This window comes from Taudactylus pleione, unplaced genomic scaffold (genome assembly GCF_031769625.1).
Source record: "Taudactylus pleione unplaced genomic scaffold, aTauple2 ptg001353l, whole genome shotgun sequence".
Lineage (NCBI taxonomy): Eukaryota > Metazoa > Chordata > Amphibia > Anura > Myobatrachidae > Taudactylus > Taudactylus pleione.
The window spans coordinates 755,541-780,673 of NW_028285753.1; the positions used below are offsets into that span (position 1 = coordinate 755,541).

The window sequence follows — 25,133 nt, forward strand, 5'->3', positions numbered from 1 at the left end:
TACCCTTCTTATTTTGAGTACGGCTTCCCTCAAGGATCCGACGTACAGGAAGTTGGAAAATTTCCTTAAGGTAATTTATACTCATGCAGGTGCTATCGCACGTTCGGCCATGACTTCTGTGGGTGGCCAAGGTGATTGGCACTTGGCCGGATGTCCTGGAAGAGGGCCTTACGTCGGGTGGCCTACGGGCAACCAGCTATTACCTCTGGTGGCGCATATCAAGCAGGCAGCTTCCTATCTGGATGAAGCGGCTCTTGACACTGGCATCTTTAACTTCCAAGGTGTCAGCTTCTTCAGTGTCCGCTAGAAGGACCCTCTGGCTGCACTCCTGGCGCGCTGACTCAGACTCTAAGAATGCCTTTGAGGCCCTTCCTTATTCCGGTGATGTTCTATTTGGGCCAGAATTGGATAAAATAGTGGCCACAGTGGTGGCTTCCAAGACAGTTTCTATCTTCGGCAGCAGCCCCTGGAGCTCGAGCATCCTCTTTTCGCCCACAAGGGAAGGCCAGGGGGCAGTCCTTTGCAAGGTCCCAGAATTCTTCCGCTAAGAGCTCCAAACCCAGAAGCAAGCAGTCCTGGCCTACCAGAAGCCCGGCTGCCAGCCAGCCGACAAGCCTACGGATTAACAGGGCAGGCCTCTCCCTGGGGGACCCCAGTGTGAGAGGTTGGCCTCTGCTTTTCTCCGACGTCTGGATGACAATCACGTTGGACGCCATGGTTCACGGCGTAGTCTCACAGGGCTACGCTCTGACTTTAAGGAGGCTTCCACCGGCACGGGTTTTTTGACCACAGGCCTTCCAGGAAAAGCAAAAGCACTGCAGGAGTCAATTCACTCTCTATCAACCTCCAGGGCAATAGTTCTTGTCCCTCAGGATCAAAGTATTTGCAGGTCACCAAGTTCCCTATGGAGTCTTCGTTCTCCATCATTTTGGCCTTGGAACTGGGAGATTTCATGGCCTCCTTGAATATCCAGGATGCTTATTTACATGTGCCTATACGACTCGGTCACCAGCGTTTCCTCCGGGTTTGCAGTCAAGGAGGAGCACTACCAGTTACAGGCCTTGCCCTTTGGTCTTTCCACGGCTCCTCGTGTGTTCACGAAGGTCATGGTAGCTCACTTGCGGTGCAAGGATATCAGAATTCTCCATTACGATCTTATCATAGCCAGATCTCCGGATATGCTCAGGGAGCACCTTCTCCTCACAATAGATCTTCTACAGTCGCGCGGGGTGGGTCATCAATTGGAAGAAGTCCTCCCTGACTCCGGACCAGGAGATGCTCCACCTGTGCGCCCTGTTGGGCTCACAAGTTCAAAGTGTTTCTCCCAGTGGACAAGATTCGGAATCTGCAGGACAGGATTCGAGGGTTCTTACTTCATCGCCGGGTGTCAAATCACACCAGCATGCGGATCCTGGGATCTCTGATCTACATCTTCAACATGATGGAGTACACTTTGGACTTCGCCCGGCCTCACTGAAAGTGCATGTCTGTGCTCTTTCCATTGGTTCCAGCATAGACTTGCTCCACTACCGGATGTCCACACCTTCCTCCAGGGTGTCCTCCGTATACAACCTCCCTTTGTCCCTCCAGTGGCTTCATGGGATTTGTCAGTAGTTTTTCGTGTCCTCCGTACGAACCTCTGGTATCTGTGGGCCTCAAGTGGCTCACAGCGAAGGCTCTCTTCTGTCGCTCCCCATTTCTGATATTCCATCAGAACAGGCCTGTGCTTTGGACTCACCCTGGTTTCCTTCCAAAAGTTGTTACTAATTTCCACATTTAACGAGGAAATTGTAGTCCCGGCGGGTGAGGCCTCCTTGGATGTGGTCCGCGCCCTCAGGATATATGTGGACCGTACCAGTTCCCTTCGGAAGTCAGACTCCTTATTTGTGCTCTATGGATTTCACCAAGGGATGGCCAGCCAACAAACAGTTATGCGAAGCCATCTAGCCAATGTCTATCTAACAGGCTTACACGCAGACAAGCCTTCCTGTACCTTCTACTGTTACCGCTCTGTGGGTCCTTCCTAGGCAGCTCGCTGTGGAGCCTCAGCTGAACAGCTTTGTAAGGCGACCACGTGGTCCACTGTCCATACATTTCTGCGGTTTTATGCCTTTGATACATTTCCCCTCAGGATGCTTCATTTTGGGCGCCAGATTCTCCTCTCAGCACAGGACCGTCCCCACCCTTAAATGACAGTTTTGGGACATCCCCAAGGTCTCCCTGTGGAGTCCTATGGAGACCGAAGAAAGAGTTAACAAAAGGTAAGTTTTACCATAACTCTCATTTTCTTCTTCAAAGTCCATAGGATCCACAGGGCACCTGCCCTGACGCACCTGGCTTCGTATGGGCTATGTTTCTGGTCACCGGTTTCCGTCTCTTTCTACTTGAGATTGTGATTCTTGTGTTTTCCAGTCTTCCTTCTCTCTTGTCCTCTTCCAGCCTATGGCTTGTCATTATCTGAGGTGCCTCTGGCTCAGGGGCGGGGTATAGGGGGTTGAACCAGTGCATCCTGGGAGCTGAAAGCTTTAACTGTGTGGTGCCCGGTCCTCAACCACCACCTACACCCCCCAAGGTCTCCCTGTGGAGTCTATGGACTTCAAAGAAAGAGCGTTAACAAAGGTAAGTTTTACCATAATTCTCATTTTCTAGGTCATCAAGACGTCCACTCCAGTGAGTGGGCCCTTCATCCGGACGTCTTTCAGCTTCTAGTTCATTGTTGGGGTCTGCCGGAAGTGTATCTGATGTCGTCTCTGTTCAACCACAAGGTACCAAAGTACTGTTCTCACACCAGAGACCTGGGGGCTCTTCTGGTGGACGCCTTGGCGGTTCGGTGGACTTTCTGGTAGCTCCCAATTGGCCGCGGAGGGCCTGGTACGCCGATCTTCTCAGCCTCTCAGTCGACGTCCCGCTGGATCTTCTGTCTCAGGGACGATGCTTCCACCCGGATCTTACTCGCCTCACTTTGACGGGGTGGCTCATGAGACATTCATCTTGAGAGCTAAAGGTTTTTCACGGTCAGTCATTCACACCATGTTTAATGCATGGAAACCTGCTTCCGCCAAAGTTTATCATCAAATTTGGCACGCTTCTTCTGGTGTTCTTCCAGAGGTTTTAACCCCCAGATCCTTCCGGCTTTCCCGAGTTCTCTCGTTTCTGTAGTCCGGCCTGGATTTGGGTCTTAGTCTGTCTTCCTTAAAAGTACAAGTCTCTGCCCTTCCGGTTCTCTTTGAGACAGATTTCTTTGATGCCGAATGTTCGTACCTTCTTTCAGGGTGTCCTCCATGTGCAGCCTCATTTTGTGGCTCCGTGGTGCTTCCCTGGTGCTTCACTCTTCAGTGACCTCCCTTCGAGCCTTTTTGGATTCGCTGGGCCTTCGTGGGCTCACGTGGAAGACTATTTTCCTTCTGGCTATAGCTTCGGTTCGGAGAGTGCCAGACTTGAGCGCACTGTCATGTCGCTCTCCTTTTCTGGCCGTTCTTCGGACTCGACTATGTTCCCTCCCGAAAGTGAGGTGGAATCTGGAAACCAATCAGGAGATTGTGGCCTTTCATTTCAGTCTTCGGAGGATTCGGCAGATGAGACCTCTTTGGATGTTGTGAGGGCCCTCCGCATCTGTCGATCGTATCAGGGATATCCGGAAGTCGGATTCCCTTTTCATTCTCTATGGTTCCACAAGTGAGGTTGGCCGGCTTCGAAGCAGACCTTAGCCAGATGGCTCCGCTTAACCATCCACCATGAGTATGTGGTGGCGAACATTCCATCCGCGGCCGTGGTGCACTAGCAGAGTGGGTGTTAGGTATATGTTACCCTGTACTCAAATTCCTAGTTTGTCTGATCCTTCGGTAGAACCCAGAAGGGCCCAGGGTATGGGACACTGAGATGGCAACGTTCCTAAATAAAATGGTAACATCAGCAGGGGCCACAGCCACTAAGAGACATTCAGGCCAGTCCTCAGTGGACTTTCCTGGAGATGAGGCTTCAGCTGCCTCTTCCCCAGAAGAAGGGGAATTGGATTATGACTGGGAAGACTCCTCAAACTTGGAGTTTTATTATTCAGTGGTATCTATGCTGGTAGATTCGGTCCAGGAGACTTTTTTTTTTTAGATGCAAACGCTATTCCAGTGACTAGTTTAGTTTCTTTCTTTAAACGTAAAAAGAAACATGTATCTGTTTTCCCAGAATTTTCACATTTTGGAGAAATATTTAAAGAAGCCTGGTTAAAACCCGATTCCAAATTTCATTTTCTTAAAAAAATTTAATTATCTTTATCCTTTTTCGGAAGAGGATACCAAGCTTTGGGAAATTCCACCCAGTATTTCTGACCAACCTATTGCTACTGTAGGTTGGGCAGGAATACTGTTATCCCCACAACACAGTCTGTAACACCTAAAGATCCTATGGATAGGAAGAATGAGGCCGTACTAAACTCTATATTCACTTTGTCTGGAGTCTCGCTGCTGCCTGTTCTGACCAGCGCCTGGGTGATCAAGGCTATCAGACCCAGGATGGCCCAGATAATTGCTGGGTTTCCATCAGAGGATTTGTCTGAAGCTAGTTCTTTAGCTGATCAAATTTCGGAGGCTCGGACCTATTTAGCACAGACTGTGTAATGGTAAGCGTTACTGCCTTACAGCAATGAGGTCATGGGTTCAATTCCGACCATGGCCCTAACTGTGTGGAGTTTGTATATTCTCCCTGTGCTTGCGTGGGTTTCCTCCCACACTCCAAAAATATACTGGTAGGTTAATTGATTCCCCACAAAAATTAACCCGTGTGTGTGCGCATGTGGTAGGGAATATAGAGTGTAAGCTCCACTGGGGCAGGGACTGATGTGAATGGCCAAATATTCTCTCTGTAAAGCACTGCGGAATATGTGTGCTCTATATAAATAACTGTATGTGAATAGTGTCTATTACAGCATCACCTATAATTTATTACCAGTCTCATATTTCTGTTTTGGCCATTTCCACCAGACGTTCTCTATGGCTTCAGACCTGTTTTACCTCCCGTAATTTAATTAATTCTGGACCAAAGTCCTTAGCTTCCCATATCAAAACCAAAATCTCCTAGGTCTCCTTCCTTTCAGACCCAAGGCAGGGGAAGCTTTCAGTCCTTCTGGGGTATGCCTAGGGGTCCCTGTAGAGGTGCCTTCGGGGGGAGTGATGTCCCCAGCACCCATCGCCCTGCTGCTAAGTCAGAAGGTCAATCCACATGACTGACAGGTTTCGAGTGTCTCGTCTTTGTCTTTTCTGCAAGATGGTTTGGTTAAGGGTCTTAGATTGTCCTCCCTTATGGGACAAATTTCGGCCCTGTCGATCTTGTTTCAAAGGAAATTGGCCAGCATTTCTGAAGCTCAAACCTTCTTGCCCGGGGTTCTTTGCATACAACCTCCTTATGTCCCGCCAGTTCCTCCTTGGGACTTGAGAATCTGAGTTAGTGGCTCGTTCTTGTAAATCTCCGCTTCTCATTTTGTCATGAGGATAAGCTTTTATTACGCACTAAACCTTCCTTTCTCCTGACAGTGGTATTGGCTTTCCACATTTACCAGAATATCGTCCTTCCAGCCTTTCGCCAGGCTTCACTGACTAGTGATGCTTCTTCCTTAGCACTGCTGGATGTGGTACGTGCGTTATGCATTTACTTGGGGTGCACTGTGTCTTTGAAACGTACGGATTCTTTGTTGGTGGTCTGAACCCATATGGGGGAGAGATATTTAGTAATTAGTGACAAGATCTCTAACACCAATCACTGGACACATGAGGGTATATTAAGTGGGTAGAATTATTATGACCATACACCTTGAGAAAGGCTCCTGGAGAGCAGAAATGCGTTGGTGGTGAGCAGACAAAGGGCTATCCAGATATTACCTGTGGAGAGCACGGTTTTCACACATAACCATTGGTGTCCCAGTGACCTGAGACCCGGGAGGTGACTGTATATACCTACATGCGAGTTTGGGTGTGTGATAGTGGTACGCTGCTCTGTTTGCTTTTGTTTTGGTCAAATGTTTTAAGATTATTTTTTATCTGAATAACCGGTATTTCACTATATATACCCTCTATTTGTGATTACATGCATATCCCTATGGATGGAGGAAAAGTTATTCTTTTCCAAATTAGTATAAATTAAGATGTCAACTAGATAAAGGAAAAAGAGAACTTAATCAAGTACTGTGAACTCTGACAAAGTGTCCCAGAGGGCGCATATCACCGCTAGTACTTTATATTCTTTGTTGGTGGTGTTTAACGCACCAAAAGAAGCTGGCCAGCCTCGAAAGGATCCATCGCTAGATGAGTCACTTCTGCCATCCGGCAGGCATATTTGTCTTCAAATGTGACGGTTCCAACTTCAATTTGGGCCCACTCGACTTGTGCTATTGGGGCTTCTTGGGCTATGCGGTATGGTGCCTCAGTAGAGCAGCTGCGCAGAGCAGCTACCTGATCATCCGTACACACTTTTACCACTTCCATACATTAGGAGCGAGAGACGCCAGTGTTGGGTGAAAAAAAAATTATTTGAGTGACCGGTTCCGATGTCCCCCCCGCCTTAAATTGTCTTGCTTTGGTAGATTCCAGAGGTAATGGCATCCCCCAGATGGATGATAAAGGTAATACGATGGATGATAAAGGAAAATCTCTTCTTTGGCGTCCATCTGGGGGATGCCGGGATCCCTCCCTTGTTTTATTTCATACTAGTTACGTGTTGGTTTTCTGGTTTTGGGTCCTTCTCCGGCTTTGTTAAACATAGACTGAGGTTCTAGTGGAAGGGGAGGTGTTATATAGGGAGTGGGAACCATTCTTGGTTAGTGCCCGACTCCACAGCTCACTGTACATCACGAAGAGGTAATGGCATCCCCCAGATGGACTCCAAGGAAGAGATTTTGCAGTGAGTAAAATCATATTATTTTAGCTTATTGCTGGAGGGGGAGGTAGATCAGCAGCGCGTGGGCAGTCTATACTTCTCCCTGTGTGGCCTGGCTGATGGTATGCTAAGCATCACTGGCTGGATTCCTAACTGGCCAAGCTAAAGCCGATCTGTCCTCTCCATGGTGGAGTGGAAAAGCTGTGATGTATGTTTACATGTACTCGATAAGTAGATGGGCTCTGTTCCCACGTACAGCACAGTCTTACTTACGGTTCCCTCATCCGTTATGTAGGAGCTGAATGTCAGACAAGTAACTGTTTCTACCAACAAACAAAAGTATGGAATACGTCTGCGGGCTGAGCCAGATCACATGGTACTTGGAAAACGTCTAAAAGGGGCCTTTAAATCAGTCATGGCTGCCATTAAAGAGCTCAAGAGTGACCAGCTGGAAGAATTTCAGAAAACTGGTAAGTCAATAAAATGCTTCTTTTCTGTTTTTATTTGAAAGTATAAACTCCTTATACAAAGGGAAATCATTAATGACATTCAAAAATATTGAGTAAATGCTTGTTTTCTTTGGCAAAAACATTACAGCTTTCTAGATGCCAATGAAATAAATAAATGTTATGTCTTGAGCTATTTCTGCAACTTTATATGATACCCCTTACGTTTAATCAGTTTTTGTCAGCTCTGCAGAAGTGATATCCTCTCTATATTTGGCTCCTTCTGGTATAGCTGGACACAAAGGCTAGGCATCATCTCTATACTTGGCTCCTCCTGGTATAGCTGGACACAAAGGCTAGGCATCCTCTTTATACTTGGCTTCTTCTGGTGTAGGTGGACACAAAGGCTAGGCATCCTCTCTAAACTTGGCTCCTGATGTAGGTGGACACAAAGGCTAGGCACTGTACAGGAAGCAGGCACCTCTTTATCCCTTTGGTAATCATGGCAGCTGGCATTAATGTACAAAACCTTCTTATGGTTTAGACATTTCCAGTAGCGTTTGCTCCTGGCAGCTGTGTCTCCATTGTAACGCTGGATATTGTCCATTGCATTCCGGTGTACATCTCCAGGACCCAGATGTTCTGCCCTGGTGCACTTTGATGGCCATAAGAAAGTGTGGCTCATGGCCTCCCAGCATGGAAATCTTTCACCCTCACCTCTGGGCAGCTGGAAACGGCTTATTAGGCTGAGCAGTTTGGTTTAGTCTGATGCATTAGAGGTCTGTAGGCCGCTCTACAAAGCATAGGTTTTCTCTTATTCTCCATTCAAGTCCTTAGGGGGAGTTGTACTAAGCTCTGGAGAGTGATAAACTACCAGCCACTCAGCTCCTAACTGTTATGTTACAGGCTGTGTTTGAAAAAAATGACAATTAAGAGCTAATTGGATGGTAGTTTATCACTTTCCAGAGCTTAGTAAATCTATCCCTGTGATGGTGAGTATTTTGGAGGAGTTGGTGAAAGAGAGGATGATGACTTGGATATGGTAAAAGACCATTTGAACATTCCTTTGGAATCTGACAAGTTTTTCAGCTCTTTCTGCCCACAATATTCAGTACTGCAAATGTCAGGATGTTTACTTAGGCTGATCATCATGCAAGTTGGTTGGAATCTCCAGGTCACATCCTTCTAATCTTTATAAGTGAGCGCCTCCGTTAATGAAGTAGAGGCGCCCTGGCTCCTATCACTGAAATCTTGGACAACACTTTCAAGATATCTTATTTTGTGGTGCCAGTTTCTATGAGGTCATCTTCACCTGCACCATCGCCTTCAGGGGTTGTAGTTTACCCAGGACACCATCTTGCCTACCGGTGTCTTGAATCTCAGGGCCGATTATTTGTACAGTTCTTCCCCAGAGCCATGCAGTCGGGGTCCATGAAAACATAGCAGATGGCTATTTTGTCTTGAGTACCCGTCACATGGTCTTCTACTGCAGGAGAAATTGGGAATCTTTACACCTACTGCTTACCAGAAGCCAGGTAGATGGGATTGGTAGAAGGGGATGGGGTCTGCATTCCCTTCGAGGCTTTGGATTCTGGATGGTAGAGCCTGATTGCTATTTGTGTCCCTCTACTCTCTTAGGAAAATGGGATTTCATAGTACGTATCCTCCTTATATATACATTTCTGTGTGTAACCCCCACAGGCTCCATATTGGTGGAAGGCCATGAACTACATGAAGAGGATGTGCGGCTGCTTTATACCTTCGATCAGAGCGCTGGCAGTGGTTCTCAGTTTGAGGCTCATTCTGATGCTCAGGTAGGTATGAAAAACCCTTGAAGAACAAGCATAGCCAATATGAATACTTAGCTTAGTGGTCACAGACTTTCATGCTAAGTAACCTGAAATAATTGAAATTGTTGCCTAAAAAACTAGTATGGCTGGCATATAATCCGCTCTACGGTTCAGAGAAATCCGGTATTAAAACAGAATAATTCTTAGAACAATGTGGTTTCTAGGAGCAGTGCTATGCCAGAATACAAATTGACTTCATGTCTTCTAGGTAACAGATGTTCCATAGTCCCAGCTAGCGCAGGGCAGGGACTAATGGAAATGATTACAGCGCAGCATGGCATGAATGGCGCTATACATCTATAGGTAATGGTATAACACACACTGATTTACCTTGCACAGGTCCTGGTTCTGCTGGATGTCACTCCGGACAAGTCCATGGTGGATGAAGGTGTCGCTAGAGAAGTAATTAACCGAATCCAGAAGTTAAGGAAAAAGGTTGGTGACGTGAGGCTGTTCCAAAGCAGATTCAAAAGATGCTCTTTAGCAAGTTTACTACCCTTGGCATGTCTGGGTTATCAACTGGCAAAAGTTCAAGATGATTCCCAGTTAGTGCAGGAGTCCTTGTGCTCAATGCCCAACTAGCCAGGGACTTTTTGCCAACAGAAAGGATAAGGCATTCAAAATGTAGTTCTAAAACCTTTGAAGGTCAGAGGTCCATTGCTTCTCCTGTATGAAGTTACTAGGAAGGTGTTCTCTTTCGAAGCAGTCCAGTATGCAAGACCCCATTCCAGGATGTTCTAATTAATCATCCTACAGATGGCTCCACATACATCTAGCTTCCTTGCACGTTAAACAGCCCTTCACATCGTGCCATGCTGTGGTGTGACTTGGTAGCGCTTAGCATTTTTTCAGGCGTCTTTTTAACTTCAAATGCGTCTTATTCGCACAACGATGAAATTGTATAGCACAAGCCGTTTCTGCTGATTAGAATGATAGGCGTGCTGTATATGTTCTGTATGTGACTGTGTAACGTAGTATTTCACATACAGATACACCCGCAGTCACACACAGAACATAGGCATGCACATACACCCGCAGTCACACACACATAATATAGGCATGCTGTATATGTTCTGTATGTGACTGTGTAACGTAGTATTTCACATGCACATACACCCGCAGTCACACACACATAATATAGGCATGCTGTATATGTTCTGTCTGTGACTGTGTAACGTAGTATTTCACATGCAGATACAGCCAGAGTCAGCGGCTGTAACAGTGTAACGTAGCGTGTCGCATACAGATACAGCCAGTCACACACAGAACATAGGCATACAGATACACCTGCAGTCACACAGAATATAGGCATGCAGATACACCCGCAGTCACACACACAGAATACAGGCATGCAGATACACCCGCAGTCACACACACAGAATACAGGCATGCAGATACACCCGCAGTCACACACACACAGAATATAGGCATGCAGATACACCCACAGTCACACACACAGTATACAGGCATGCAGATACACCCGCAGTCACACACACACAGAATATAGGCATGCAGATACACCCGCAGTCACACACAGAATACAGGCATGCAGATACACCCGCAGTCACACACACAGAATATAGGCATGCTGTATATGTTCTGTGTGTGACTGTGTAACATAGTATTTCACATGCAGATACAGCCAGAGTCAGCGGCTGTAACAGTGTAACGTAGCGTGTCGCATACAGATACAGCCAGTCACACACAGAACATAGGCATGCAGATACACCCGCACTCACACACACACAGAATATAGGCATGCAGATACACCCGCACACAGAATATAGGCATGCAGATACACCCGCACACAGAATATAGGCATGCAGATACACCCGCACACAGAATATAGGCATGCAGATACACCCGCACACAGAATATAGGCATGCAGATACACCCGCAGTCACACACACAGAATACAGGCATGCAGATACACCCGTAGTCACACACACACAGAATATAGGCATGCAGATACACCCGCACACAGAATATAGGCATGCAGATACACCCACACACAGAATATAGGCATGCAGATACACCCGCACACAGAATATAGGCATGCAGATACACCCGCACACAGAATATAGGCATGCAGATACACCCGCACACAGAATATAGGCATGCAGATACACCCGCACACAGAATATAGGCATGCAGATACACCCGCACACAGAATATAGGCATGCAGATACACCCGCACACAGAATATAGGCATGCAGATACACCCGCACACAGAATATAGGCATGCAGATACACCCGCACACAGAATATAGGCATGCAGATACACCCGCAGTCACACACAGAACATAGGCATGCTGCATACAGAAGCTGCTTGTGCTATCCAATTTCATCATTGTGCGAATAAGACGCATTGGAAGTTGAAAAGACGCTCAGCGCTACAGTCTCACTGAGCTCCCGCGTGGCGCGACTTGTAGCGCATGGAGGATAGATGTATGTGGGCACATCTGTAAAAGCTTGGTCGCATTCCAACCATCGATTATCAGCTAAATGTATTGTTCTTTCACCTTAGACCAGGCAGTCTGTCAAGTGGTGGAGCCGGTCAGAAAACGTGAACAAGGGTAGGCGTTTCCTTACCCAGGCTTGGTTGGTTATTTACAATGGATGCTATTCTCCCGGGATGGGGGTTAGGGTGGGTTGAAAAGTGGGTCAAAAAGAAAACATTTCCGAATCGACTGCGAGGGTGGAAATAAATTTGGAAAAACTCGAAGATTGCCATTTTGTTTATGATAAATGAGCCCCTAAGAGCGGTACTTAATCCAGTGAACAAAGCACAGTCTCTTATTCAGGGAAAACCTATAGGAATCCAGTTGGACAACACTACAGATGTAGCATGCGTGAACCATTGGGAAGGCAACAAAAAGTTCCCTGGTGATGAGAGAATCTTTTCACATCTCATTTGCGCAGAGATTTATGTTCCAGCGATATCTGCAGTCTTTATTCCAGGAATAGAGGATTAGAAGGCAGTCCATTCTTCCAAGGGAATGGTCTCTGCATCCAGAAGTATTCAGCAGTCTGGTAAAGAGGTGGGGTCAGCCAGAAATAGACCTAATGGCTTCTCGGTTCAGCAACAAAATGGCCAGGGATCCATTAGCCTTCCCATGATTGTCCGTTGGCATATTCATCTAATGTACATTTCTTCTTCAGGATCCATAGGGGGGCCACAGGGATTACCATGGGGTGTAGTTGGTTGGAGTGGGCTGTGCACCAAACAGTTAACACTGTAGCTCACAGGATGCATCGGCCTCCTCCATATATACCCCCCACCCCCCCTCAGCCACAGGCAGACCGTTTTTTCGTTTGGTGCTGGCAGAAGCCGTCGCACCTTTGAGAACGCATAGCTGTGGGTGACCACCCACAGCTATAGTGAGCGGCCATGATGATGGTCGGGCTTGCGACGAGACCCTTGTGGTAGGGTCTCTGAGCCGAAATCTCTCTGGGGCTTGCGGCGACGAAAGAGCCAAAATCTCTCCCACTGACATCACTCGTGATGTCAGTGGGGCCGGCCTCAAACGGAGGCGTTCACATGGGAACGCCTCTATTTGGGCAGCCACTCCCCCGTCCTGCCCACCAAAGGGGGCGTGCTGTCACTCAACATCAACAGCACGCCCCCTTTGGTACATGCATGCGCACTGGGCCACCATCGACCCGCTTGCGAGCGCATAGTGCTCGCGAGCGGGTCTGAATCAGGCCCTGTGTTAGACAGCCCCAAGCTTTTGTTTAATGTTTTAAAGTTTTTACTTTGTTTCTGAGTAATTTGCGCTGAACATCCTAATGGACGCCTGCGTGACTGCTCCTACTACCCCTGCGGTTTGGTGATTACGACGGGCACCAGCAGGGTTTGGCTAGCTGCTCCACTTTGAGACCCAGAGCTGCAGCCAGAGAATGGGGATGTCAGGTAAGGCGATTCCCCCGCATGCAGTCCTTGCCTCCTGCTGTAGAGACCAGCCGAAGGACGCTGTTGTGGGGCGTCTGGTTCGCCCGCACTCCCACTACACCACCTGGGCAGTAAAATCTGGCCTCTGGGGCCTTTGTTAAGCCAGTAGACCCGGGGTTAATACAGCAGGGGGGGGGGGGGGGGTGAGCTCTCCCCTGACAGCCCCTCCCCCAGCTCAGTGTGATTTCTCAGGTGAGTCTTTCCTCCTACACCAAGGGTGGGCAATAAGCAGCCCTCCAGATGATTAACTACAAATCCCAGCATGCATTGCAACATTTTTAGCATTGCCAAATAGTAAAAGGAGGGAGAGCATGCTGGGATGTGTAGTTTTAAAACATCTGGGGGGCCACTTATTGCCCACCCCTATCCTACACTCTCCTCCCTAATAAGACGCTCATGTTTCCTTTAATCAGGACTTTTCTGAAGGTGTAGGTCTCAGGAGATCGGGTCCTGTCTCCCTCCATGCCTCTCCCTGTAGCCAGGTGATACAGCACTCTACTCAAGCAACACTAGGCTGGTAGGATTAGTTGATTTAGTGCCCATTACAAATATATTTATATTTGTATTTATTTGCATTGTATGTGACTTGTGCGAGCTCTGCTCTGGTGATATACTGCCTTTAGCTTTCTGTACTGTCAGTTATATCTATCCCTGCTGCTGTTTCTTACCCCATTGCTCCCAGGTGTGTAGGGGTTCATTGTACATCACATTTATGTTGCATTATTCGCTATACACTGTAGTGTGCTGCTTACTTGTATTACTAGGTCTTCAAAAGGCAAGGGTATACAGGAGGCTGCATCCCCTGTGCTGTGCAGCAGCTTTGTCCTCTCAGGATATTGTGCAGGATGGTCATTGTGCTAATTGTCATGTACCCCCTCACCAGCTTACCTTACCAGTACCGGTGCAGCAGCTTTGTCCTCTCAGGATATTGTGCAGGATGGTCAGTGTGCTAATTGTCATGTACCCCCTCACCAGCTTACCTTACCAGTACCGGTGCAGCAGCTTTGTCCTCTCAGGATATTGTGCAGGATGGTCAGTGTGCTAATTGTCATGTACCCCCTCACCAGCTTACCTTACCAGTATCGGTGCAGGAGCCATCTTGGGTGTCCTCCTTAGCACAGGTTATGGTGAAGTTAGTGGATCGATTACTGTATATACAGGCCTAGATCATGTCCTGACACATTTATAATGTCCTGCGGGGATTACTGTATATACAGGCCTAGATCATGTCCTGACACATTATATTGTCCTGCAGGGGAACTTGGTTCCGACTGATGAGATCAGCATCTACTATGAGACAAAGCCGCCTGGAAATTACTTGCAGTCAGTCATTCAGAGTCACACAGATTTTATTTTGGCCACTGTCAAGTCGCCACTAATTCCGTACCCGGTGCCGCCCTTGTCCAGCCTCATTATAAAGGAGAAAACGCAGGTAAGTGCCCTGAGTGACTACATTCTGCTGTCTGTATCTTTCTTGTGTCTGACCCCAGTGATGTGATCTGTGTAGAGTAACACATTAAATCTTTGTTCAGCTAAAAGGCTCAGAGTTGGAAGTGTCGCTGGTCAGAGGCTGCTCACCGGCTGCGGACGGTCCTGCCTGCGGTTATGTCACACTGCATATTGCGGTTAATGGCACAGAGCAAAGTAAGGCTGCCACTAGCTCTTATTTCTTTCCTCATTGCACTAGTCATCCTGCAGCTTACCTATCCTGAACTACAGCTCCCAGCATGATCTATCAGTCAGGAGTTGGTATACGTGTTCCTGTTCTCCAGTCTACATGTCCTCTTACGCTGTGGATGTGTCTGTATTCTGGGTGATGCATATTGGAGAAAGGGCTTTCATGTCAGTCTCTTCAAATCTTTTTTATTTTAGTACAGAGTGAGCCCCAAATGTAAACAGCAATACGTTCGAGCGCCGCTGAATGACTGTATATACAGTATGTGTGTGTAATATATAATTATAATTCTATATCAGTCATAGATCACTGAGCTTTTATGTTCTTATAGGTGGATTCCTGCTGCTAGAGAACCCCAGAGGCGCCACGCTGAGTTCCCTTCTTGAATTTAAAGCAGCGGTGTGCAGTATATTTCAGCTTCAGACAGCCCAGCTCTCCCTATACGATGGGAGTACAGGTAAATTATAATATCTTACAGTTTTTGCTTTAGTAAATCGTCTTGTGACCCCTACAATTAGTAAGCAGATTTCTTTTCTATATCTGTAATGTTGCTCTGTTTGAGTGATAGAAAAAACTAACCTGGTCCTTAACTTTCCCACAGAATTGCTCAGTGACTCAAACTTTTTAAGTCTAAATGGAAAGACCCTGTACGTTACATCTGGAGGTCCCCCATCTGCGTCCATCAAGAAGAGTCCTCTTTTCTGCCAGTATATCAATCTGAGTCTGCTGAGCACAGAGGCACAAGGTAGGTGAAGGCTATGGCTGTGCTGTGAGTATGGGAATGTGACGCTTTCTGGCTGGACCTTCCTGTCTTGTTTGTCCTCAGGAGCACTTTTGTTGGAGAACCCAGTTGGTGAGAATGACCTGAAGTACCAAGGCCTGTATCATGAAGTGGCCAAATTGTTTGGGCTAAGGAGCCGTCGCTTCCGTTTGTATCTGGATGCAGCAATGAGTGAAGGTGAGAGACAATATCTTTGTGTATATTGGGGGGTTGCTTCCTTTAGCCCTGGAGCAAATGTAATGTTCTACTAATAAGCGGCTGCATTATGGTCCAACTAATGCAACAGTTCTACCATTCCATATTATGTGGCAGCTCTTACAATGGGTTTATTCCCTTTCTAAGTTAGGTAAATGAAAGAAAACAAATTAGAGGTCTACTCATATATGCACTGTATCCTGCAAGTTAGCTGTGGCTGGGGATTTCGACGGGTATCCCAAGGACCTTGCTAGCCGGCCCCGCGGACGGACCCAGACTGCATCCCAGACAAAAAGGAGACTAGTAAGGCGGGTCACCGTGAGCAGAGTGGGCAGTCTTAACACCGGTCTCGGGACAGATTGGAGGTGCTGGGAGTGAACACAGGATTTGTCCACAGTGATCCACTAGACCACCAGGGTACATATGGAGCGGGAATCCAGCGTCCCGGTGGTTAATAATCAGCATGGGGAGGCCAGCTTTCCCTATTATAGCGGCCCCTCAGCTCAGGGCGCCATTCCTCTGAGGTCTCACTTCCCTGAGCTGTTCTCCTCCTCTGACCACGCCCCCTCAGAGGTCTCCGGCGGCCATTTTCTCAGGCTCAGCCACAGCGCTCTCAGGGAAACGCTGGGTCCGGTCCCCCTACATACCCTGGAGTCAACATCTGGTAGGCTATAGCGCTACATAACCTGAGTCTGACCACAGATTCTGTGTAGTTGATTGTAGGGCCATTCTGCATTTCCTTACTTTGCCCTAACATACAGGTGTGTTCAGGGTTTTCCTGTGCCTCACATCTCTTGTATTTGTGAGGGTTGTCATATACAGTTGGTTACTGCACGGTGCCATATTTGTTCTGTGCGCTCCTGCAGCTTGCCCAAGCATGACAGGATCATTATATTGTATTCCTACTTGTATTCTACATACCCAGTGGTTGCATTATACCCAGTGCCCTCAGCCTGACGGGACGGGCCTCCCCCTGGGGGACCCCAGAGTAGGAGGACGACTTTTGCCCAGTGCTGGTGTCAAACCACCATGGACGCTTGGGTAAGAGAAGTGGTCTCTCACGGGTATGCCCTCTCATTTGTAAGATGGCCACCCCAATAATTTTTCTACACAGGGCCGCTTTCGGACCCAAACAAGGCCCTGCAAATCCAGAAAGCCATACAGTCCTTGCTGCCAGCAGGGGTAATTGTGCCAGTACCACTATCTCAGCGAGGGACCGGTTATTATTCTACTCTTTCTGGTTCAGAAGCCAAATGGGTCCCATTGACCTATCCTCAACCTCAAATACCTGAACAAACTCCTCAGGGTACCCAGGTTCAGGATGGAAAGCCTATGCTCTATCATCCTAGCTATGGAGCCTGGGGACTTTAGGTAAGTAAGCGTCACGAATATCCAGAGATACTATATAGCACCCTTTCATCAGCGATAACTCCAGTTTGCTATATTACAGCAACACTCTGCCTTTGGACTATCCACATCTCCACGGGTATTTACCAGAATTATGGCCATCATGGCGGCCCACCTGCGTGGTCAGGGTTTCGATTGCTACCATGTCTGCACGACCTCCTGCTCTTATCAGGATTTCCAGAGGTGCTTCAATGCCATCTGCGGATAATCATCACTTTCCTTCAAAAGCACGGATGGTTAATCATCTGAAAAAATTCCTCCCTGAATCCCTCACAAAGAATGGTTCATTTGGGAGCCCTGCTAGATTCTCAGGGTCAGAGAATCTTTCTGGCATTAGACAAGATCTCCACACTTCAAATATGAGTGTGCAGATTCCTCCACAGTCGCCAAGTGTCAGTCCACTCAGCAATGCAGGTTCTGGGATCCATGGTATCCACCTTCGACATGGTGGAGTATGCTCCGTTCCACTCCAGGCCTCTGCAAAGGCTAATCCTCTCCAGGTGGAACGGGTTACCCCATGGGATCAGGGCTCAGATGATGGTGCTCTCTCCAGAGGTTCGTCTGTCCCTATCTTGGTGGCTACAGACATCTCATCTAACCAAGGGTCGCCCATTTTAGATCCCGGACTGGGTACTCCTAACAACGGACACCAGTTTCCGGGGCTGGGGTGCAGTGACCGGTCAACACTAGACCAATGTCCAACGGCCCTGGAATTAATCAACCCTGCAAATTAATATATTGGAACTTTGAGCTGTCTACAGGGCCCTCATAATGGCCCAGGATATACTTCAAGGAAAACCTGTACAGGTACAGTCAGACAATGCCACAACAGTGGCTAACATTAACCATCAAGGAAGCATTCAAAGTCGTGCAGTTACGACAGAAGTGTCACGCATTCTGACATGGTCAGTGGGTCACCTCCCAGCCATCTCCGCAGTGTTCATTCCAGGAGCTCTCAACTGGAAAGCAGACTTCCTCAGCCTTCACAACGTGCATACCGGGGAATGGTCTCTTCACCCAGAGATTTTTCAACTCCTAGTGAACAGAGGGTGTTGGGGCCTACCAGAGGTGGACCTCATGGCCTACCTCTGGTAGGCCCCAACACCATCGCAAACTGCTGGTGTACAGGTCCAGAGCAAGGGATGCAGAGGCAACCTTCGTAGACGCATTGTCAGTGAAGTGGACCTTCCAGTTTGCGTACCTATTTCCTCCAGTCTCCCTTCTTCCTCGAGTTCTTCGGAAGTTCAAACTAGACTGAGGCACTGTCCTGCTGGTGGCTCCAGCTTGGCCCAGACATCATTGGTACTCAGATCTTCGGAGTCTCTCCATCAACACTCCGTTCCTGCTGCCTCAACGTCCGGACCTGTTGTGTCAGGGTCCTTGCCTTTGCCCGGACCTGGGTCCGTCTGTCTTTGACGGCGTGGCTCTTGAGACATCCCTCCTGAAGTCCAAAGGGTTCTCTAGCTCTGTGGTCCAGACTATGCTTAGAGCGTGTAAGCCAGACTCTGCTCGGATCTACCACAGAGTGTGGCATACATACTTCCAATGGTTTCGTACCAGAAGCTATGACCCTCAAGTGTTTAGGATTTCCAGAGTCCTGGCTTTCCTTCAAGCTAGATTGGACCTTGGACTCTGCCTTGCCCCGCTGAAAGTGCATGTCTCTGCTCTATCCATTTGGTTACAGCGTAGATTTGCTCAACTACCGGATGTCCACACCTTCCTCCCAGGGTGACCTCCGTATACAACCTCCTTTTGTCCCTCCAGTGGCGCCATGGGATTTGTCAGTAGTTCTCCGTGCCCTTCAGGGTCCTCTGCGTAGACTCTCTTTCTTATGGCTATGGCATCCGCTGGAAGGGTGTCAGATTTAGGGGCGCTCTCCTGTCGCTCCTCATTTCTGATATTCCATCAGGACAGGGCTGTGCTTCGTACTCTGGTTTCCTTCCAAAAGTTGTTACCTGTTTCCAGGAAATTGTAGTCCCGACCTTTCAATCACCAGACCTATGGGCAGGGGAGGCCTCCTTGGATGTGGTCCGCGCCCTCAGGGTCTATGTGGACCGTACCAGTTCTCTTTGGAAATCAGACTCCTTATTTGTGCTCTATGGATTTCACCAAGGGATGGCCAGCCAACAAACAGTCATGCGAAGCCATCTAGCCAATGTCTATCTCACAGGCTTACACACAGGCAGGCCTTCCTGTACCTTCTACAGTTACTGCTCATTCTACTCGCTCTGTGGGTCCCTCTTGAGCAGCTCGCCATGGCTCCTCAGCTGAACAGCTTTGTAAGGCGGCCACGTGGTCCTCTGTCCAAACCTTTTTGATGTTCTATGCCTTCAGTACCTTTCAGGATGCTTAATTTGGACGCCGGATTCACTGGATTTTGGGAGAACCCTTACTGTGTTTTGGCCAGGCATACAGAAGACTTGTTTTTTGAGCAACCTCGGAAAGGTTATACAGATTCTGGGTGATCGGAGAAGTCATCATAAAGTGCCAAAGATACCAAGAGCCCGCTACTCAAGTGGTGGCAACTTCGTGGGCAAAGAGCACTCGGACTTTGGTGACAGAACCATACTTTCTGTTGCCATTATGACTTGGAGATGTTATCCTCAACCACCTCCTGCTCTTTACTCAGCCACTGATTCTTTTGATTTTTAAGCAGCATTTTCTTATTGCCCTCCCTACTGTATTGCTTGGTTACATCTCATTGCCATGGAGAATTATAAGGGAAACAGCCAATTATTATTACCAGTACTTCCTCCATGCCAGCCAGGCCTCCCAGCCATGTTAGATGATATCCAGCCAGGCCTCCCAGCCATGTTAGATGATAACCAGCCAGGCCTCCCAGCCATGTTAGATGATATCCAGCCAGGCCTCCCAGCCATGTTAGATGATAACCAGCCAGGCCTCCCAGCCATGTTAGATGATAACCAGCCAGTCCTCCCAGCCATGTTAGATGATAACCAGCCAGGCCTCCCAGCCATGTTAGATGATAACCAGCCAGGCCTCCCAGCCATGTTAGATGATAACCAGCCAGGCCTCCCAGCCATGTTAGATGATAACCAGCCAGGCCTCCCAGCCATGTTAGATGATAACCAGCCAGGCCTCCCAGCCATGTTAGATGATATCCAGCCAGGCCTCCCAGCCATGTTAGATGATAACCAGCCAGGCCTCCCAGCCATGTTAGATGATAACCAGCCAGGCCTCCCAGCCATGTTAGATGATATCCAGCCAGGCCTCCCAGCCATGTTAGATGATAACCAGCCAGGCCTCCCAGCCATGTTAGATGATAACCAGCCAGGCCTCCCAGCCATGTTAGATGATAACCAGCCAGGCCTCCCAGCCATGTTAGATGATAACCAGCCAGGCCTCCCAGCCATGTTAGATGATATCCAGCCAGGCCTCCCAGCCATGTTAGATGATAACCAGCCAGGCCTCCCAGCCATGTTAGATGATAACCAGCCAGGCCTCCCAGCCATGTTAGATGATAACCAGCCAGGCCTCCCAGCCATGTTAGATGATAACCAGCCAGGCCTCCCAGCCATGTTAGATGATAACCAGCCAGGCCTCCCAGCCATGTTAGATGATAACCAGCCAGGCCTCCCAGCCATGTTAGATGATAACCAGCCAGGCCTCCCAGCCATGTTAGATGATAACCAGCCAGGCCTCCCAGCCATGTTAGATGATAACCAGCCAGGCCTCCCAGCCATGTTAGATGATAACCAGCCAGGCCTCCCAGCCATGTTAGATGATAACCAGCCAGGCCTCCCAGCCATGTTAGATGATAACCAGCCAGGCCTCCCAGCCATGTTAGATGATAACCAGCCAGGCCTCCCAGCCATGTTAGATGATAACCAGCCAGGCCTCCCAGCCATGTTAGATGATAACCAGCCAGGCCTCCCAGCCATGTTAGATGATAACCAGCCAGGCCTCCCAGCCATGTTAGATGATAACCAGCCAGGCCTCCCAGCCATGTTAGATGATAACCAGCCAGGCCTCCCAGCCATGTTAGATGATAACCAGCCAGGCCTCCCAGCCATGTTAGATGATAACCAGCCAGGCCTCCCAGCCATGTTAGATGATAACCAGCCAGGCCTCCCAGCCATGTTAGATGATAACCAGCCAGGCCTCCCAGCCATGTTAGATGATATCCAGCCAGGCCTCCCAGCCATGTTAGATGATATCCAGCCAGGCCTCCCAGCCATGTTAGATGATAACCAGCCAGGCCTCCCAGCCATGTTAGATGATAACCAGCCAGGCCTCCCAGCCATGTTAGATGATAACCAGCCAGGCCTCCCAGCCATGTTAGATGATAACCAGCCAGGCCTCCCAGCCATGTTAGATGATATCCAGCCAGGCCTCCCAGCCATGTTAGATGATATCCAGCCAGGCCTCCCAGCCATGTTAGATGATTCTGTTATTCAGAGACCCAGGTGCCACATTGTACACTGTCTGGTGGCATTTTGTGTATATTCCTGACTATAACTATAACCCCACAGCATAAGCTCAGAAGGTTGTGGGAAAATGATTTATCTTTCTCTTATATTGTGTTATATGCTGCCCTTTATGTGATTGGTCACATCAGATTGGGGTAAAACAGATTTCACTGGATAGATAGAATATTGTGACCAAAGAAGTTGAAGGTTTCCAATATGGCAGCTCCCATCCTAGCCATGTTATATCATAGATTTATTTACAGCCTATGGTGCAATAAAATCTAAATCTTAACCGCTGGTTTAACTGTAACTGACAATATTTGCTTACGTTGGGTCATTCCATTTCTAGGGGGGATTGTTGTTAGGTTCCCCGCTGTGAGAAGAAAGGTGGATTTGAGATGTGAGCGTTGTAACGGGGACAGCCGTAGGCTCAGCGATTAGCTTGGCAAAGAGAAATCCTCTGCGCGTTATGTAGGACAGTTCCCACAGGGAGGAAGCATGAATACTGCAGTATCTGTATGGCTGGAGATGTTCTCTATCTCCCCTGAGTGTTATATCATTACTGTCTTTGTGCGTCCTCTCACTATGTCCTATTCTGCACAATCTGGGCCAATGCAGTAAATACTTTACACTTGGAGGAGACCTATTGCTTTACTATTTCATTTTGGTCACTCTCCAACTTTTGTTGTTAAAATAGAATTGCTTGAAAAGTTTGTGTATAGTATGAGCCTAACACTTTGGGCACGATTCTATTCAACGCGATGTAAATAGCTCCGGGAGTGCTAGGCTCATACTATACACGGAATTGGTATGAAATACCGCCGGCCGCATGGCCTAACCTAATGCCTAACCCTAATCCACCCCCTTCCCCGCTGCCTAACCCTAAGTCCCCCCCGGAAGCCCTAAACCTAACCCTCCCCCCCGCGGCTGTCCGCTCGCGGCGCCTGGCATCACTACGATCGGGATGCCGGGCGCCGGTCTCCCGGCGTCGGGGAAATGCGGGCGTCTACATCTAGACGCCCGGCATTTCACCCTTGCCGGGATATGACAGTCAGGAAGCCGGCTGCTGGTATTTAGGCAATCAGCTTCCCAATTGCATACCCTATACACAATGTGTGTCAGCCCTATGCTAGGCTGGTAGTGTACTCTATCAGCTCACCGGCTGCCGTTCGTCATTGCCAGCATCGGCAAGTGTGTACACGGCTTCAGACTAAGTCTTTATCTGTACTGCATCCATTTCTGTGTCATCATTATTAGAACCGTTTTGGGGTTTTTTTTACATTAAACTAGAACAGAAGTTTTTATTTTAAAACACAATGAAAAGATCAGCACAAAGTATTGAGCCATGAATATATCATTGTATGAGTAAATCTTTGGCATATACACAGTTGTGACCACATTAAAAACAAAAGGCGCTTAGCTATAAAATTACAGATCTAGCAGCCCAAATGCTAAATATCTCAGGTGGAAGTGATAATCTGATTTTCTCCACACAGAGCTGAGCCCAGCCGTCCGGTTGCCCAGCCTTAATACGAAGACTCTCTATGTCCACCTCCTCCCAACAACTGCAGAGTGTTAGCAGAACTTCTGCATCTGAAGAATAAAGAGGACTTCTCCCAACATACAGGAGACGCTGCAATCATTGTCCCAATCTCCTGCCCCGACATGTTACAAGATTTACTTGTGGTGTGAATATACTGGTCTTTCACATCATTTCATGTGTGTATTTATTAACCAAAGCGACCACCTAAATATTCATTCTCTACCATTCTGTTTTGAATTATGCAGTTAATTCAGGCATTAAAGTGATTAAACTTGGTTTGTTTGTTCTGTGAGACCTTAAATATATAGTGGTCCTTGTAGCCATGTGCATCCTGCCTGCGTTGTCCTACCCGTAGGGTGTGGTTGGGTCATGTAAGGGCTGTATATAGAGAATGCATTCTGTAATCTTTCAAGTCTTATAAATCCTGATTTTGGGATAAATGTGTATACTGTATTTCTACTTCAGGGTCCATAGGGGTCCACAGGGTGACCTTGGGGTATACCTGGATCCTGGATCCTCGGGCACCACGGAGTTAAAGCTTTCAGCTGCTCCCAGGATGCACTTGGGTCCAACCTCCCCTATACCCCGCCCCCGAGCCACAGGCACCTCAGTTTTAGATGGTGCCCGGCCGGAGTCGGGTCACCCTGCGGGGTGGGCTGCAGGAGCAGCCCCCTAAAGCTTTTAATTTTTTATTTAACTTAGTTAAATTTATTTATTTTTTACTATAAGTTTTTTCTCTAGAGCAGCAGCGCTGGGCTGTCTGTACAGACGCCCACGCTGCCGCTCCTTCTCCCTGCTGGCGCCGCGACGCCAGCACTGAACTGGGGATCGCGGCGGGGGAAGCCAGAGTCTGTACTAGCCGGACTCTGGTTTCCCCCGGGACTGCTGCCGGAAGACGCCGGGGAGATCAGGTAAGCCGCGCACCGCTGATTAGCAGCGGTGCGCGGGTTCCTTTCAAATGCAGTCCCATGCCCCCGGTCTAGGGGACAGACCGGGGGCGCTAGCGGTGGCGGCGGGCCCCCCCTCCAGCGGAGGCATACCCCGCCAGACCACTAGACCACCAGGGTTAATATCGCGGCAAGCGGGATGCCGGCAACCCGGGGGTTAATATGCTAGCCAGGGGAGGAAGCCTTCCCTGTCTAGCGGCTCCTCCCCTCAGCTCAGCGCGCCTTTCAGCTCGGAGTCTGGCGTCGCTGAGCTGCAGATACTCGGCCACTCCTCCTCTGAGGTCTCCAGCGGCCATTTTCTCTGTGGCAGCGTGGATACTCTCAGGGAGCACGCGGACCGGTCCCCCTGTGTACCTCTCCCCTGCAGAAGGACAGTGTACACAGCGCTATAGCCCTCCCAGACACTGAATCTGGGAGGTTGATTGTAGTGGAAAGGTGCAGTGAGTATTATCCTCCTGCATGGTATGTGACTTTTGCTAGTGCTGCCTGTCTGTGTCTTTTTTCTACTTACTGTCAGCCTGTACCTATCCCTTTCCTTCTCCTACAAGCCCTACAGGTGTGCGGGGGAAGGGTGTTTCTACTGACCTCACCTATATAGATCACGTATTTGTGAGGTCCGTCACATACAGTTGTGTGCTACACGGTGCCATATTGTGGGCTGTTGTTCAGCACACTGGTGAGTGCGCACGTTTTCTTCCTAAGTCATGTCTGAGGAGGAGATTGAGCACTCCGGGGCTCCAGCATTGTTCTCCTGCAGGCGCTGTTCTGCAGGAGTGGATAGGGAGGATTTGTCACAGGACGGCCTGTGCGGACGGTGCCAGGCGGTCCCTGGTATGTCTAAACCTCCCATTTCGCAGGAGCCACCATGGGCGATGTTTTCCCAGGTGCTGGTGTCCATCGCGGACCGTCTGTCGGTCCCGACTGCCGCCCCTACTAGGGCGTTGCCCCAGCCTGCCATCCCCCATTCCCCGGGTGTCCCTCAATTATTGCAGACTCCCCCGGGGTCTCAGCCTGTTGGTCACTATGCGGGGTTGCCAATGTATATT

At 48.7% G+C, this 25,133-nt stretch overlaps 1 protein-coding gene across 1 annotated transcript in view; it reads left to right on the forward strand.

The window, feature by feature from the left end:
* Positions 1-23,415, forward strand: part of IARS1 (isoleucyl-tRNA synthetase 1) — a 177,541-nt gene extending 154,126 nt beyond the window's left edge. The window contains exons 26-34 of the mRNA XM_088463393.1: positions 7,157-7,331; positions 9,009-9,121; positions 9,497-9,592; positions 14,365-14,541; positions 14,642-14,753; positions 15,116-15,241; positions 15,386-15,529; positions 15,611-15,742; positions 23,094-23,415. Coding sequence (XP_088319519.1) covers positions 7,157-7,331; positions 9,009-9,121; positions 9,497-9,592; positions 14,365-14,541; positions 14,642-14,753; positions 15,116-15,241; positions 15,386-15,529; positions 15,611-15,742; positions 23,094-23,176 — 1,158 coding nt within the window. The 3' untranslated portion in view covers positions 23,177-23,415. The remainder of the gene's footprint in view (positions 1-7,156; positions 7,332-9,008; positions 9,122-9,496; positions 9,593-14,364; positions 14,542-14,641; positions 14,754-15,115; positions 15,242-15,385; positions 15,530-15,610; positions 15,743-23,093) is intronic.
* The last annotated feature ends 1,718 nt before the right edge of the window (positions 23,416-25,133 follow it).